The following is a 14,106-nucleotide window of genomic DNA, read 5'->3' as shown; positions in this document are numbered from 1 at the left end:
TCCTTTTTAATGATATAAGGGACAGAAAAGGTATTTCTAAAGGTTGGACACCAAATAATTTTTATCTCAAAAACTGTTGCCAGAACACTATGACTGTAAGTCCACAGAAATGCTTTGGAATCCTTCATCTTACCCATGATGATTAAGAAAGCATTGACATTAGGAACCACTTTATTACTATAAGGGTGACTGAGCACTGGAACAGGTTGCCCAGAGAGGTGGTGATGGTTGCCTTGGAGATATTCAAAAGCCATCTGGACATGATCCTGGGCAACCAGCTCTAGCTGGCCCTGCTTGAGCAGGGGTGTTGGACTAGATGATCTCAAAAGGTTCCTTCCAGCCTCAACCGTTCTGTGATTCTGTGACCTGGAGGCTGTTACTTCTTCATACTGTACTGTCTTATTTGTTCTGTCAAGCATCATTTGCATGCTTACTTGCTTGGAAAGATGAACAGGATAGGCTGTGGTAAGAGCCTTCAAGTTGGCTCTTTATCTGAATCAATTGGGCTGTAAATTTGTGTTCTCAAAGCAAGGAACTTTATGTACCTATGTTATGGGTTTTTGTGGTGGGGGTTTTTTGGTAGCGGGAGAGGGGGCTGCAGGGGTGGCTCCTGTGAGAAGCTGCTAGAAGCTCCCCTGGCTCCAAGTCGGACCCGCCTCTGGCCCAGGCTGACCCAATCAGTGACAGTGGTAGCGCCTCTGGGATAACATATTTAAGAAGGGGAACCTGCAGTAAGTGGGGGGGTTGGAATGTGAGAGGAGTACCTCTGTAGGTACCGAGGTCAGTGAAGAAGGAGGGGTAGGAGGGGCGCCTGAGGAGGTTGATGCCCCTGCAGCCCATGGTGAGGTGGCAGGCTGTCCCCCTGCAGCCCACGGAGGTGAACGGTGGAGCAGAGGCCCCCAAAGATGGCCGTGACTCCATGGGAAAGCCAGCACTGGAGCAGTTTGTGGCTGAAGATCAGCCCGCGGAAAAGACCCACACCAGGGAAGTTTGTGAGGAACTGCAGCCCACGGAAAGGACTCATGATGGAGAAGTTCGTGAAGGACTGTCTCCTGTGGGAAGGACCCCACAGTGGAGCAGGGGACGAGTGAGGAGTCCTCCCCCTGAGGAGGAAGGAGATGCAGAGACAATGTGTGGCGAAATTACCCCAACCCCCATTCCCCTGTTCCCCTTCACTGCCGGGGGGAGGAGGTAGAGAGAACCGGGAGTGGAGTTGAGCCAGGAAGGAGGGAGGGGTGGGGGGAAGGTGTTCTAAGGTTTGGTTTTACTTCCTAATATCCTTGTTTTGTTTTGATTTGTAGTAAATTAAATTGATTTTGTTTCTTCCCCAAGTTGAGCCTGTCTTTTGCCCGTGACCATAATTGGTGAGTGATCCCTCCCAGTCCTTATCTCGACCTACAAGCCTGTCTTTATATTTTCTCCTCATCCCACCATGGCTGGGGGAGTGAGCGAGCGGCTCCATGGTGCTTTGTTGTTGAGTATTTCTTGGCTGGGTGAGGGCATGTGAGCAATCGAGCCATTAGGTGGGAACGAAGCATAAGTTTACAAAGTGCAGGAGCAGACAAGGACGCTGTGCCCTTGTACACTGGGAAAAAGGAAGATAAGAAGAGCCTGACAAACAACTCCTGGATGCCGAAGAATGAGATAAGTAACTGCTGGACACCTCGTGAAGAAGCTTGCACAGCCAATAGAGGATAAGGTAGTGTCGCGTGAACCGGGGTATTGTACCAATTAGAATATTGTATAAGGCGTGTGCACAAGCACATAAGGTATATAACTGTGCTAAAAGTTGTAGTAAATGGACTTCACTTGATCACATTGGTCTGTGCGTGATTTCCCCTGTGGATCCTCCGCAACATTTGGCGCCCGAACAGGGACCCTCAGATCAGCACTTTATCGTCTCTATGGGAATTTCTGGTGCAGCTGAACCGACGAGGAAGCGGAGGAGCTGGCCGAGAGTGTTCCTGCTGCCCCGGCAGGACGGCAGAAGCTTCAGCCAAGCTGGGAAGCACAACGTGAGCTTCAGCTGAGCTGGGATGCGCGTAAGTTTGAATCTCGCCCTGAGCTGGGAAGGCGAGGAGACGCGCAGAAGCTTGAATCTCGCCCTGATTAGGTGAGCGGTCGGAGAAGGAGATGGGGTTGGACAAAAGGCAGGAAGCAGTCCTAAAGCTCCTTCGTAATTTTCTCTCTGAGAGGGGACTGAAATTCGATAATTCTGTGTTAAAGGGGCTACTTTTATGGGCCTGGAAGAAAGAACTTATCCTGAATGTAAATGTCGCATTTGAAGAAGCGACCTGGGATAATATAGGCAAGGTGCTGTGGGACACTGCTAACTGCAAGGGGGGTAAGGTGAAGGAGATGGAAAAAATACGCAGCGCTCAGGAAAGTAATTAGAGACATGCTGGAGACAATGAGGGTGCACCGGGAGGTAGCCGCCGCTGCCCGCGCGGCTGTGACCCCCTCTGCTGCCTCCACGGCTGCCACGTCAGCCTACCCCGCTGGAGTCGGGGGAATATTCTCTACACAACTATCTCCACCCCCCCTGACATCCATTGCTGTTAACGCTGAGACGCCTGCACAGACGCAGCCTTTGCCTACAACCAGCCAGGCCGCTGGCGCCGAAAAAAATCCCCCGTCTGTTACTCCACAAGAAACAGGGGAATTAGGGGGGGCCGATTGTCGCCCAACAGATCCGAATCCGACAGACTCGGGGGTGACTAAGGCGGATAAACAGATTGCGGGGGAGAGGGATCCATCTCCATCGGGTGGTGCGATGGAAGAGCTCCTAAGGGAGGTGGTGAACCAATTACAAAAACTGACAGTACGGTCGGAGGAACCAGAAGTGAGGGAAAAGCGTTCATCCACCCGAAAGGAGGTACCGGGAAGACAAGAGAATGAAGATTCTGGCCATATACCAGTCCCGCTCCCTTTCGCCCCCTTTTCGCCGCCTCCGCCGGCCCCTCCCTCGGCCCCGCCCCCTCCCGGCCCCTTCTCTCCGCCCCCTCCCTCGGCCCCCCCCTCCCGCCCTCTCCACCGCCCCCTTCCGCCCCCTTCTCACCGCCCCCTTCCTCGGCCCCTCCCTCTCCGGCCCCCCCTACGCCCGTTTGCAGCGGCGCGTGTCAGCCGGCCGTGGAGCGGCCGCCGCCAGCCGCGGCCGCGGCCGGCCCCCGGGCAGAACCGTCCGCGCCCCCGCCCCCGCCCGTTCATCCATCCCGCCTCTCTGGACCGGAGACGGTGACACCAACCGCGCCCGCGATAGACGCAGAGCCGCTTGTAATAGCCGCTGCAGAAGAAAGGCAGAGACATTGGAGGGGTGTAATAAAAGATGCCGTTATAGAAGGGACTATGCTCCAAGCATTCCCAGAAATGGACAGAAAAAATGGGAGGCGTTTGACTGGAAGGTCATTGAGAGATTAAAGAATGCTGTGAGTCAGTACGGAATCAAATCTGCATTAACTCACCAAATACTGCAATTCATTTTTTCTGCTGATACGCTGATACCTCAAGATATTAAACAGCTAGCACAGTTGGTTTTGACACCCGCCCAAATGTTAGTGTTTTTCCGGCAGTGGGAGACGTTCTGTGATAGGGAACAAGCAACACCACAACAACAAACAGATCCCCTATGGGGAGTAACCACGCAGATGCTGATGGGTACTGGACCCTTCGCATCAGGGAACACTCAGTTACAATGTATCACTGAGGTTCATCATCTATCACAGATGTTGGCGTATCAAGCTTTTCTTACCATACCAGACAATATGCGCAGCCATGCTTTTACCCAGGTGAAACAGGAGTATAACGAACCTTTTGCACAGTTTATTAATAGACTGCATAGGACAATCAATGACCACCCTGACATGAACGACAGCATGAAAGAAAACATGTTCAAAATACTCGCTTTTGAAAATGCTACTGAAAAGGCACGCAAAGCATTGTGTAATTTGCCGAAAAATGCAGACGTTCTTGATATGATAGAATACATGGATCAATCAGTGGACTCACAGAAAGTAGCCTACGTTGCCACAGCTCTCCAAGGAGCTACAAAGAAACACAAGGCCAGTAAGACACCCTTGGTCAAGTGTTCTAACTGTGGCAAACGTGGTCACATTAGGAGCAAATGTACAGTTACTGCTAACATTAAGTGCTGCAACAAGTGTAAGAAAGATAACCATACCACCAAGAATACAGGAAGCAGGGAAAATTAACACCGACTGCGAAGGCCCTTCACGCAACGACACAAATGCAAGGGGCTTGGGCTGCCAGCCCTCAGGCAGCCTCGCAACCACCAGATCCACCACTGCAGGAAGCTCTGGAGTGGATGTGGAAACCGCAGTAGACATTACGTTGATGGATGCAGGGGTACACTCGGTAGATAGTAACATAAAGGGACCACTGGGGTTTGGGCTTAGTGCATTTTTGATGGGACGATCTTCAACAGCTCTAAAAGGAATTTTGGTAGTCCCAGGGCTTATTGATGCAGATTTCTGTGGGACTGTGAAAATTATGATTCATGTTTTAATCCCTCCTGTTTCTATTCCTAAAGGTACCAGAATAGCACAATTAGTTCCATTCAGGTCATGTGTTCCGAACCCAGGTGCAGTACAACATGGAGATGGTGGATTCGGCTCCACGGGGAAACCGCAGGTATACCTTGCCATAGACATAACAAAAGGTAAACCAGAAAAGGTAGTGCAATTGGAAGGGCCTGACAGAGTTATCATCAGCAAGTCAATGATATTTGATACAGGCGCTGATGTTACGATTATTTCACGACGCATTTGGCCTCCGTCATGGCCAGTGATCGATCCAAATTTTGGTATTGCAGGGATGGGGGCACACAAGCCACCTTAGTAAGTCAGCTACCGATTACCCATTTGTGCTCCCCGACGGTGAACACGTTACGATGCGTCCGTATATCATGACTACCCCAACTGAATTGTTTGGCCTCATAGGCCATGATTTATTGAGCCAAATGAAGGCAATGTTAATGACCCATCCTTTTAGGAGCGGTCACTGAGGGGCAGCCAATCCTGAAAATTAGCTGGAAAACAGATGAGCCTGTTTGGATTGATCAGTAGCTGCTAAGTTCTGAAAGGCTGCTAAAAATACAAGAGTTAGTTGAGGACCAATTGAGAGCGGGACATGTTGTTCCTTCTACTAGTCCATGGAATACACCAATATTTACCATTCCCAAGGAAAGTGGGAAATGGAGACTGTTACATGACCTCAGAGCTGTGAATGCAGTGATGCACAGTATGGGAGCCCTGCAGCCCGGTTTGCCATCTCCAGTTATGCTCCCTGAAGGATGGGATTTGTTAATTATAGATCTAAAGGATTGGGGTTTTTTCACCATTCCCTTGCACCCAGATGACGCTGAACAGTTCGACCAATTGGTTGCAGCGGCATGGGAGCCTCCTCCAGGGAATCGTTTTCAACAAAGCACGGCAATCACATGCGTTCTTGCACCAACCCGCTAGGATGTTAGCAAAGCAATTTGACTTACCACTTACTGATGCCCAAGGTATCGTTAAAGCATGCCCCAATTGTCAAAAGGAAGGGCTGGGCTTGGGCTGTGGGGTTAACCCATGAGGTCTTTTGCCATTGCAGTTGTGGCAAATGGATGTCACCCATGTCAGGTGGTTTGGTGCAAAGCGTTCTGTGCATGTGTGTATTGATACCTATCCTGCTGCCATGTGGGCCACGGCATGAACTGGAGAAAAGGCCTTACATATTGAATGACATCTTCATGCTTCTTTTGCAGTGCTGGGAGTGCCCAAAGAGATTAAGACGGACAATGGCCCGGCCTATGGTTCTACACGATTTGCTCGATTTTGTAATTTGTGGGGAATTTGCCATGGTACGGGTATTCCACATCTTCCTACGGGATAGGCTATTGTCGAACGGGCCAACCAGACCTTAAAGAGCATGCTGCAAAAACAAAAGGGGGGAACCCAGGGCTTACTCCCTGAGGAACGATTGGCTAAAGCCTTATTTGTGCTAAATTATCTTAGATTGACAGGTGATCACAAAGACCCACCAATGGTAGTGCATCATGCTCTTTTACAGGCGGAAAGGACGCAACAAAGCACAGGGATCATGGTAATGTATAAGGACCCAGAATTCGGGAAATGGTGTGGACCAGCAGAAGTAAAACTTACTGGGAGAGGGTATATGTGTCTGCATACCGATCGAGGCCTTCGCTGGATCCCAGCTAAGTGGGTCAAGCCATGGCTTCGCACTGATGTTGAACCCGGAATTGTCCCAATGGCAAGTGGCATGGCACCGGCAGATGCTGGAGCCACTGATCCGACAGATTCCGACTAATAGAGTATCGCTTGTAGAGGACTTAGAACAGTGTGCCTTATTGTATATAGAACTTGCTTTAGGTAAAAGGTGTGTTAAGCATAATTTGATTAAACATAGTGTGATTACGGGAAGACAGTGTGGGGTAAATGTAAAGTTAGTTAAAGCCAAAATTAGGGGTAAGGTCTATTTCCATTAATAACCTGGGAACGAGGTTGATTGTGTTTCCACAGATACAGGCCCACGACGGACTCCTGTTCGATTTGCACGACCATCATCATCTGGATCATCATAGATGATGTGGCAATATGAATACTACCTCAGCGGAAAACTAATGTATAGGTCACCTTGGCTAACATAACAGGTCAAGATTCTCTGTGCATCGCAACTGTATCGTAAAGCCCATGAACCAATAGACAAGATGGCTATGACTCGTGCAGCGCGCCTGGCCAGTGAGCACATGCGTCATAGATTGCAACTGAGGCGGACTTTTGGCACTCGCTGGCCACGTGTGCTAAAACCCGTTCCTCTGCAAATGTATAAATACCGGGATTTCCCGAAGAGCATCGGATTGGTGTACAGTGAGGCCATTGTTGCCTCTGTGGGGACGCCCTTGGAAAGCTGGCACCTACCAATTGCTGGGTGAGTTCGTGGAGCAAGATGGCACAAGAATGAATGGCCTCATGGTCTGGGTCACTAGGGGTAGCGGGTTGGCTCAAAGAATTATGGGCATTATTGTAGTTACTGTGATTTTAGATATTGTAATGGTTTTACCTTGTTTAGCTTGTTAAGAAAAATGGCATCCCAAGTTATTACGCAAGCCTAGATTGCTCAAAAACAAAAAGGGGGAATTGTTGAGGATTTCTTGGCTGGGTGAGGGCATGTGAGCAATCCAGCCGTTAGGTGGGAACGAAGCATAAGTTTACAAAGTGCAGGAGCAGACAAGGACGCTGTGCCCTTGTACGCTGGGAAAAAGGAAGATAAGAAGAGCCTGACAAGCAACTCCTGGATGCCGAAGAATGAGATAAGTAACTGCTGGACACCTCGTGAAGAAGCTTGCACAGCCAATAGAGGATAAGATAGTGTCGCGTGAACCGGGGTATTGGACCAATTAGAGTATTGTATATGGCGCGTGCACAAGCACATAAGGTATATTACTGTGCTAAAAGTTGTAGTAAATGGACTTCACTTGATCACATTGGTCTGTGCATGATTTCCCCTGTGGATCCTCCGCAACACTTTGTTACCAGCTGGGCTGAAACCATGACAGCCTATCTTTGAAGGAAGAAATCAAACCTCTTTCAGGCCTTGGCAGAAATAAAATTAAATGGCTGAAGTTCTTTCCCTGACTCTACATATTTGTAGAATATTTTAGAAACATCTTCAGCTTATGAATATATAATCAGCTGTTATATAGGTAGAAGTGTTGTAGCTACCAGTGTTACAAGGAAATTATCAAATCAGTTTAAAGTTGTAATCCTCTCTTCTATGTAGTTAATTTGCAAAGATATCCACCGAGATCTATCAGGGCCTAATAGAAATTAGAATAGGAATAGGAAATTCTACTTCAAATAATTCCAAATATATATATGTTTTTCTCTCAAAATAAACTTTTTAAACTTAAATCATTCTCAAAGAAGGTATGTCTCATCTTAATTTTTTAAGAGATCATCCTTTTTTCTGAATTTTACAACAATTACTCATTGCTATTTTGGAAGTAGAAATGCTAAGGCCCGAATGAGCCTCTCGACTCAACTCTCATCCTGTCTCATGGACCTCTTGATCGAACTCTCACCCTGTCTTCTGAAACAATAATCACTGTGTAACCTTCATGATAAATCAGTCCCTGTGCTAAAGAAAGCAGACTCCAGACTGGCTTTGAGCAGTTCTGTGGCCTTATGTATGTAACAGATATGAATAACTCGCATCTTGTTATCTGTCTTTTGCATAGCGTTTCTAAGTGTATAAAACTTGTATCCACTTTACAGTGACAGAGTTCACATCAGCAGAGCCTGTTTCTCTGCTGCTCTGTGCTTTCTCCAATAGCTTCTGTTCTGACCTGATGTAAATTGTATTCCATTTTTTCCATGACAAATTTGGGGCCGTGAGTCGGATTCACACATCCCGCTTCACCTGAGAGGACCGCAGACTGCTTCATGCCAAAACCCCTTGGCACCACTCTGAAAGGTACAGGACCTTTTGAAATCCTTACTGGGACTTTGGGCAATGGTCATCTGTAGGCTCCTGTGGCATGCTGAGACTGCTGAATCCAAACTTCTGATAAAGGTCGGTTCAGACCCAAATTACTGGCTAAAAGAGAAGAAATCTGTAATTCTGGTTCTGGTAAAATTTAGGAGAGGTAAATCAGGAAAAGTCTGGGTTGGTTTCTGGTATTAATATGGTATGAATGAATGAACCTGTGTGAATGGTGATTCTTGAAAGCTGGGCATTGGTTTCTGCCACCACTTAGAGGCAGACTCTTGGGGTACCCATTAGCCACCGAGGTGCAATTAGCCCTAGCAGTTAAAGATGAATGGTGTGAGCTCTTGGTGTGAGTGACCCCATTAACCCTTTTCTGTCTCTAGTTCTAGTATGAGCCTCCTTTGGTTTCATTGTTGACGACCCTGACCTCAAGTAGTATGGTGGGCTCAGGACCGGGGTGACCAGGAGGACCCATTGTGTGGCTTTTATCTTTCCCTTCAGTCTCTGGTTCTGGTTAGTCACCTTGGGGGAGAAAACCGTGGTTGATCACTTTGAGGGGATTAAGTCCAAGCTCTGTCTTCTCTGGGATGCCCAAATCTCTTCTCTTATCCCTTTTTGCCATGGATAGGCCTAGATTTGTACTCCCTCATTGAGGATCCAAGTGACATAAGTCTCTCTGACTTTCCTTTGTTTCTTCTGAATAAGTGAAAATAGGAACCAGACAATCAAAGGAAGTTCCACTGCCCTCAAAGAGAACTCTAGAGTATTATATGTATAAGCAGTACTCTCGTAAAGCCTGCAGGTACTTAAATAATTGGAATTTGGGGACAAAAAAAAAATGATCCCACAAAACAATTCACTCTAGAAGGTACCTTAACTTAGATAAAATAGTTCACTTAAGGTGGGATGTATTTTTTAATTGGTGTGAGGAGGCCTCCAGAAGGAGAGACAGAGTCCCAGGCCAGAGAGTCGGGAGAGTCTCAGGAAAAAAACCACCAAACAGCTAAAAACAAAGAAACAAAGAAAGAAACAAACAAACCTCGGCAGCTACCAAAACAGAATGTGGCTTTTGTCTGAAAAGGTGAAATCTTACAAATGTCTATTGAAGTGGAATATGACTCGAATGTGGAATGTCTGTGGGATGAGTGTGTGCGTTTGGTGCACTGAGCTGGACCAGCCAGTGAATAAAAGACTGTGAAACAGGTAAGAGGGCCTGGAATCCAGGCAGGAGTACTGAAAGGACAGAAGGTTCCATGCCGGTACTCAGGGGATCCACTAATGCACGTGTGCTTGTGAATCTAGAGTGTTGTGTGTGTGCCTTCACTAGTGACTTTCAATTTCTACCAGCCAAAGAGGAGGAAGGGGACTTGGCTGTCTATGTTTTATGCGAGTCCTATATGTAGGTGCTGTTGAAGGCAGCGCCTTATCTGTGACAGGCTGTGTGACCAGCTGTGTCAGTGTCCTGTGTATGTCCTCTGTGTGTCCTGTATGTGGGTGGGGGATCTCTGGGATACGAGCTTGTCCTGGGTTCAGCTGGGATAGAGTTAATTTTTACAGGAACCTGGGAGGTGGGGGCATAGCTGGGGCAGCTGACCTGAACTAGCCAAGGAGCTATTCCATACCATGTGACATCATGCTCAGTATATAAATGCGGAGCAGTCCGGGGGGTGGTCTCTGTTTTCGTTGGGGGAAGTGGCAGAGCGTCGGGTCCCGGGTGGTGAGCAGTTGCACTGTGCATCACTCTTTTTGTATACTTTTTCATTAGTGCCGTTGTTGTTGTTGTAATTTCTTTGTGTTTGTCCCAGTAAACTGCCTTTATCTCAACCCTCGAGGTTCCAGTTTCTTTTTCTTTTCTCTCCTCCGTCTCCTCCCCATCCCACCGCAGGGGGGCGGAGGAGTGAGCGAGCGGCTGCGTGGTCCTTTGTTACCGGCTGGGCTGAAACCACGACAGTCCTTTTTGGCGCCCAACGTGGGGCAGAAAGGGTTGAGATAACGACAGATCTGGCCAGAGCGTGTTGAAACAAATTTGTCAAACGCATTTCTTGGATAAATAGATGTTAGTCACAATGTTGTTTCATTTGTTTACATGGGGGCGTTTTGTAAGCTCTTATATGCTCTATGTATTGCCTGTAGTTGCGTATCTCATCTCTGGGAGAGTGATTGGGATTATCATTTTGCTGTACTGGGCAATGTCGACTTGTGAAATGATTACATCACTGGTCATGAGGTTAAGGTGGTATCTGTATGAGGCAGTGATATAATTTCCATACTTTGGGCACCTTCTGTCGGATTTTATTGGTAATTACACCCCATCCATGGGGAAGTTGGGGGGGATACTTCCCCCCGTCTGTTCGCCTCCCTTTCCTCCTTCCGACTAATTACAACAGCTTTCAAGAATTTTGAATATCCTTGGGATGCGCAAGCCAGTGTGCTGTTAGTGCTATGCCTCCTGAATATTTTTCAGGTCTTGTTTAGGGCTACAAAAAGGCTCTTTAAGAGGACCACCCAGAGATCTGCCCCAAAGGTGGATATTCATGGGTGGCACGGCATGTGGGAGGATATGGGCAGGTATCCAGAGAACATCTCACCTCCAATGGCTTGGAAGTTCACTCCCAAACAACTACAGAACCCTCATGAAGTGGTAGAATATTTGAAAGACAAATGCTGTAGCTATTCCAAAGACGTACAACTCGCTGCACTGTGCTGGGCCCTGGCCAGTATCTACCAAACACTGCTTGATATTATGCAGCACCCTCAGGGGGAAAAGGGGGAAAAGATGGAAAACAGGACAACATGCACCGTGGCTACCCAAACCCTGACAACAGGCACTGTGGCTGCCCCTACCACGACAACAAGCACCGTGGCTGCCCCTACCACGACAACAGGTACCATGACTACCCCTACCCCGGTGACAGACACTGCAGCTAAACCAGAGAACCAACCTGTGCCAGTATCAGTTGCCCCTGTACAGAAAAAGAAACACACAAAGAAATCAGTTCGCTTAGTGAGAGATGAAGATGAACCAGGGTCATCGCGAGAACAGGAGGAAGAGCCAGAACCTGAAATAATTACCCGATCCCTATCCCTGAGTGAGTTGTGTGACATGCGAAAAGATTTTAGCCTCCACCCAGGTGAGCACATTGTTACCTGGCTGCTCCGATGCTGGGATAGTGGGGCTAGTAGTGTGGAATTAGAGGGTAAGGAAGTTAAGCAGTTGGGATCTCTGTCTAGGGAAGGGGGCATCGACAAGGCGATTGGGAAAAAAACAGAAGTCCTCAGCCTCTGGAGGCGACTTCTGTTAGGTGTAAAGGAAAGATACCCCTTCAGGGATGAAGTTACATGTCACCAAGGCAAGTGGACCACCATGGAGAGAGGTATCCAGTACCTGAGAGAATTAGCCATGCTGGATGTAGGGATTGGCGCTCGGAAGATCTCGCGATGTACGGAAAGAGAAGGGTTAAGGGAGGCGGGATGACCGACAGACAGTATATAAGGGCGTGACGCAGTTGAATAAACGCCATTTGCAGCATCCTCATATTGGTGTCAGTGCTCTGTGGCCCAGGGTATGGTGGACCCTGTGCCGAGTCCCACGGGGTGATCAGACGAATGTCTACAAGTGGTGACCCCGACGTGATTGGACATCGGCGGATTACGCGGGGCGTAATCGAAGGCCTGGCCAGGCATGGAAGGCGTCCTGAAGGTGTTGGACTCGTGCTCTAGAGAGGTAAAAATCCCTATGGGACAAAAAGAAGCGAAAGCTTGCCTAGAGCGGCTCCTGAAAGAGGAAGCGATAGAGCGCCCGGGGGACATATTGTCTCCTGAGTGCTGGCCGAAATGCACCGCGGCTTTAGCGGAACGGGCTATGGCGACGCAGCATGGTCCGGAGTTAAAGACGTGGGGGCGGATTAGGGCGATTTTCAGGAAAGTGAGGGAGGAGGGCTTAACATGGAAGGAAGCAAAGAGATTGATGCACGCGCAGGCGGAGCGGGGCGTGCAGGCGGATGGGGGGGCGCGGACAGAAGGGCTGACGGAGGTAGCGGAGCAGACGCCTCTGGTGCTCCCAGTGCAGCCGTCAGCACCGGCCGAACCACCGGGATACCCTTGGGAGGAGTTTGAACGGGAGCGTGAACGGGCGAGAGAGGGGGAGCGGGAGAAAGAGCGACAGTTAATTCAGGAGGCAGAGGAACCCGTGGCGGAGCAAAGGAGACGGGAGAAGGAGAGGCAGAGACTAGAGGAGGCGGAGAGGGCTGTGATGAAGGGATCGGAAAAGGAGCAGGTAGAGGAGGGAGCGGTTCCCCTGTATGATCCGGAGGATTGGGTGCCGGGACGTGTTTTGCGAACCGCGCCACAAGCTCACCCTAAGATGGCGCCGACATCCGCCTTCTCCCCGGATGTCTCTCCGGAGGTCGGGAGAGGCGGAGCACGGCCAAAGGAAGGAGGAAGGAAAGTCAGGACACCCCCTCTTACGCGCGTAGCGGAAGAGGAAGAGAGTGGGCCGGACTCAATCGAGGGGTCGGCTCAACGGTTAGAGGAGGCGTGGCAACTGGTGGGCGGACACCGCTGTCGTCCGCTGCACGCAGCGGTAAAGCAAAAGGCTATCTCCGACTGTAAGGCGCAGTCGGCAGCAGCCAGTGAAACGGCAACGCCTATGTCTTTAATACCTGTGCCCGGCCCAGCTACAGATCCGCTGCAGATGTTGCAGCGAGTAGTAGAGGAGATACAGGAGCAGGTGAAGCAACAGCGGCAGCTGCTACAAGCAGCTGGGGAACAGAAAGGAGTTCCCGATTCACCGAAGATCACGTTGCCAGACTGGAAAATTGTAGCAAAGGAATGTGTTATGGACGGCATACGCTTTGAAGGACCCCCTTTAGTTTGCCCAGTCCGAGCTGGTCCAGGTGGTGTAGGGGTGGAGTGGTCTCCGTTAGATAGCAAGCTTTTGCAACAAGTGAAGAAGGCCGTGGATGATTACGGCTTAGGACATCCTATGACAGGCTCTCTGTTAGACGTGGTTTTTTTTTCAGGTTCACTGACTCCCTCGGATTCGCGACAGTTTTGCAGTATGATTTTGACTCCCATTTTTTTTTGATTTAGAAGGAAGCTTGGACAAACAGATTACAAGCAGCACTAGTTGAGACCCAACAGTGGGCAGATCGTTGGGGAATCCGACTGCTTCACGGTATTCCCTATAACAGTCAGGGACAGGCCATTGTAGAACGCGCACATCGCACATTAAAAGCCAAGCTTGATGTTCTTAGGGAGGGGGAGCAGGTACCCCAAGAGACAGACCCTCTTGACCACGAAAATCATCAGCAACAAAATCCCAAATGCCGACGTTCTGCTCGTGAGACCCCTGTGCACCGTAATGCACGGTTGTTGGCTTTAGCACTATTTGCACTCAATCAGTTTGCCCATGGTACAGAGTCACAGAGTCCAATGCAGAAGCATTGGCAACAGGCGATAAGGGGAGTAGGGCCACCAGTATTGGTCCGTGATCCAGAAACAGGAAAGTGGGAATGAGGGTGGCGCTTGGTGACACAGGGAAGAGGGTATACTGCAGTACAATCATCAGAGCACCCAGACTCACGTGTGCGCTGGGTG

The 14,106-nt window shown here is 49.2% G+C and overlaps 1 protein-coding gene across 2 annotated transcripts in view; it reads left to right on the top strand.

Annotated features, from left to right (window-relative positions):
* Window positions 1-14,106, top strand: part of LOC126035485 (uncharacterized) — a 349,826-nt gene that overhangs the window by 334,961 nt on the left and 759 nt on the right. Inside the window, exons 4-5 of one of the 2 annotated variants that reach the window (XM_049794129.1) lie at window positions 6,397-8,493; window positions 10,973-12,232. In XM_049794129.1, the coding sequence (XP_049650086.1) occupies window positions 11,057-11,983 (927 nt within the window). In that variant the 5' untranslated portion in view covers window positions 6,397-8,493; window positions 10,973-11,056 and the 3' untranslated portion in view covers window positions 11,984-12,232. Of the gene's footprint in view, window positions 1-6,396; window positions 8,494-10,167; window positions 12,233-14,106 lie in introns of both variants that reach the window. The other variant, XM_049794130.1, reaches the window with a different exon arrangement.

Source organism: Accipiter gentilis, chromosome W, assembly GCF_929443795.1.
Source record: "Accipiter gentilis chromosome W, bAccGen1.1, whole genome shotgun sequence".
Classification (NCBI taxonomy): domain Eukaryota; kingdom Metazoa; phylum Chordata; class Aves; order Accipitriformes; family Accipitridae; genus Astur; species Astur gentilis.
Note: the sequence above shows the minus strand (reverse complement) of the source record. Positions and strands in the feature narration are given on the sequence as shown.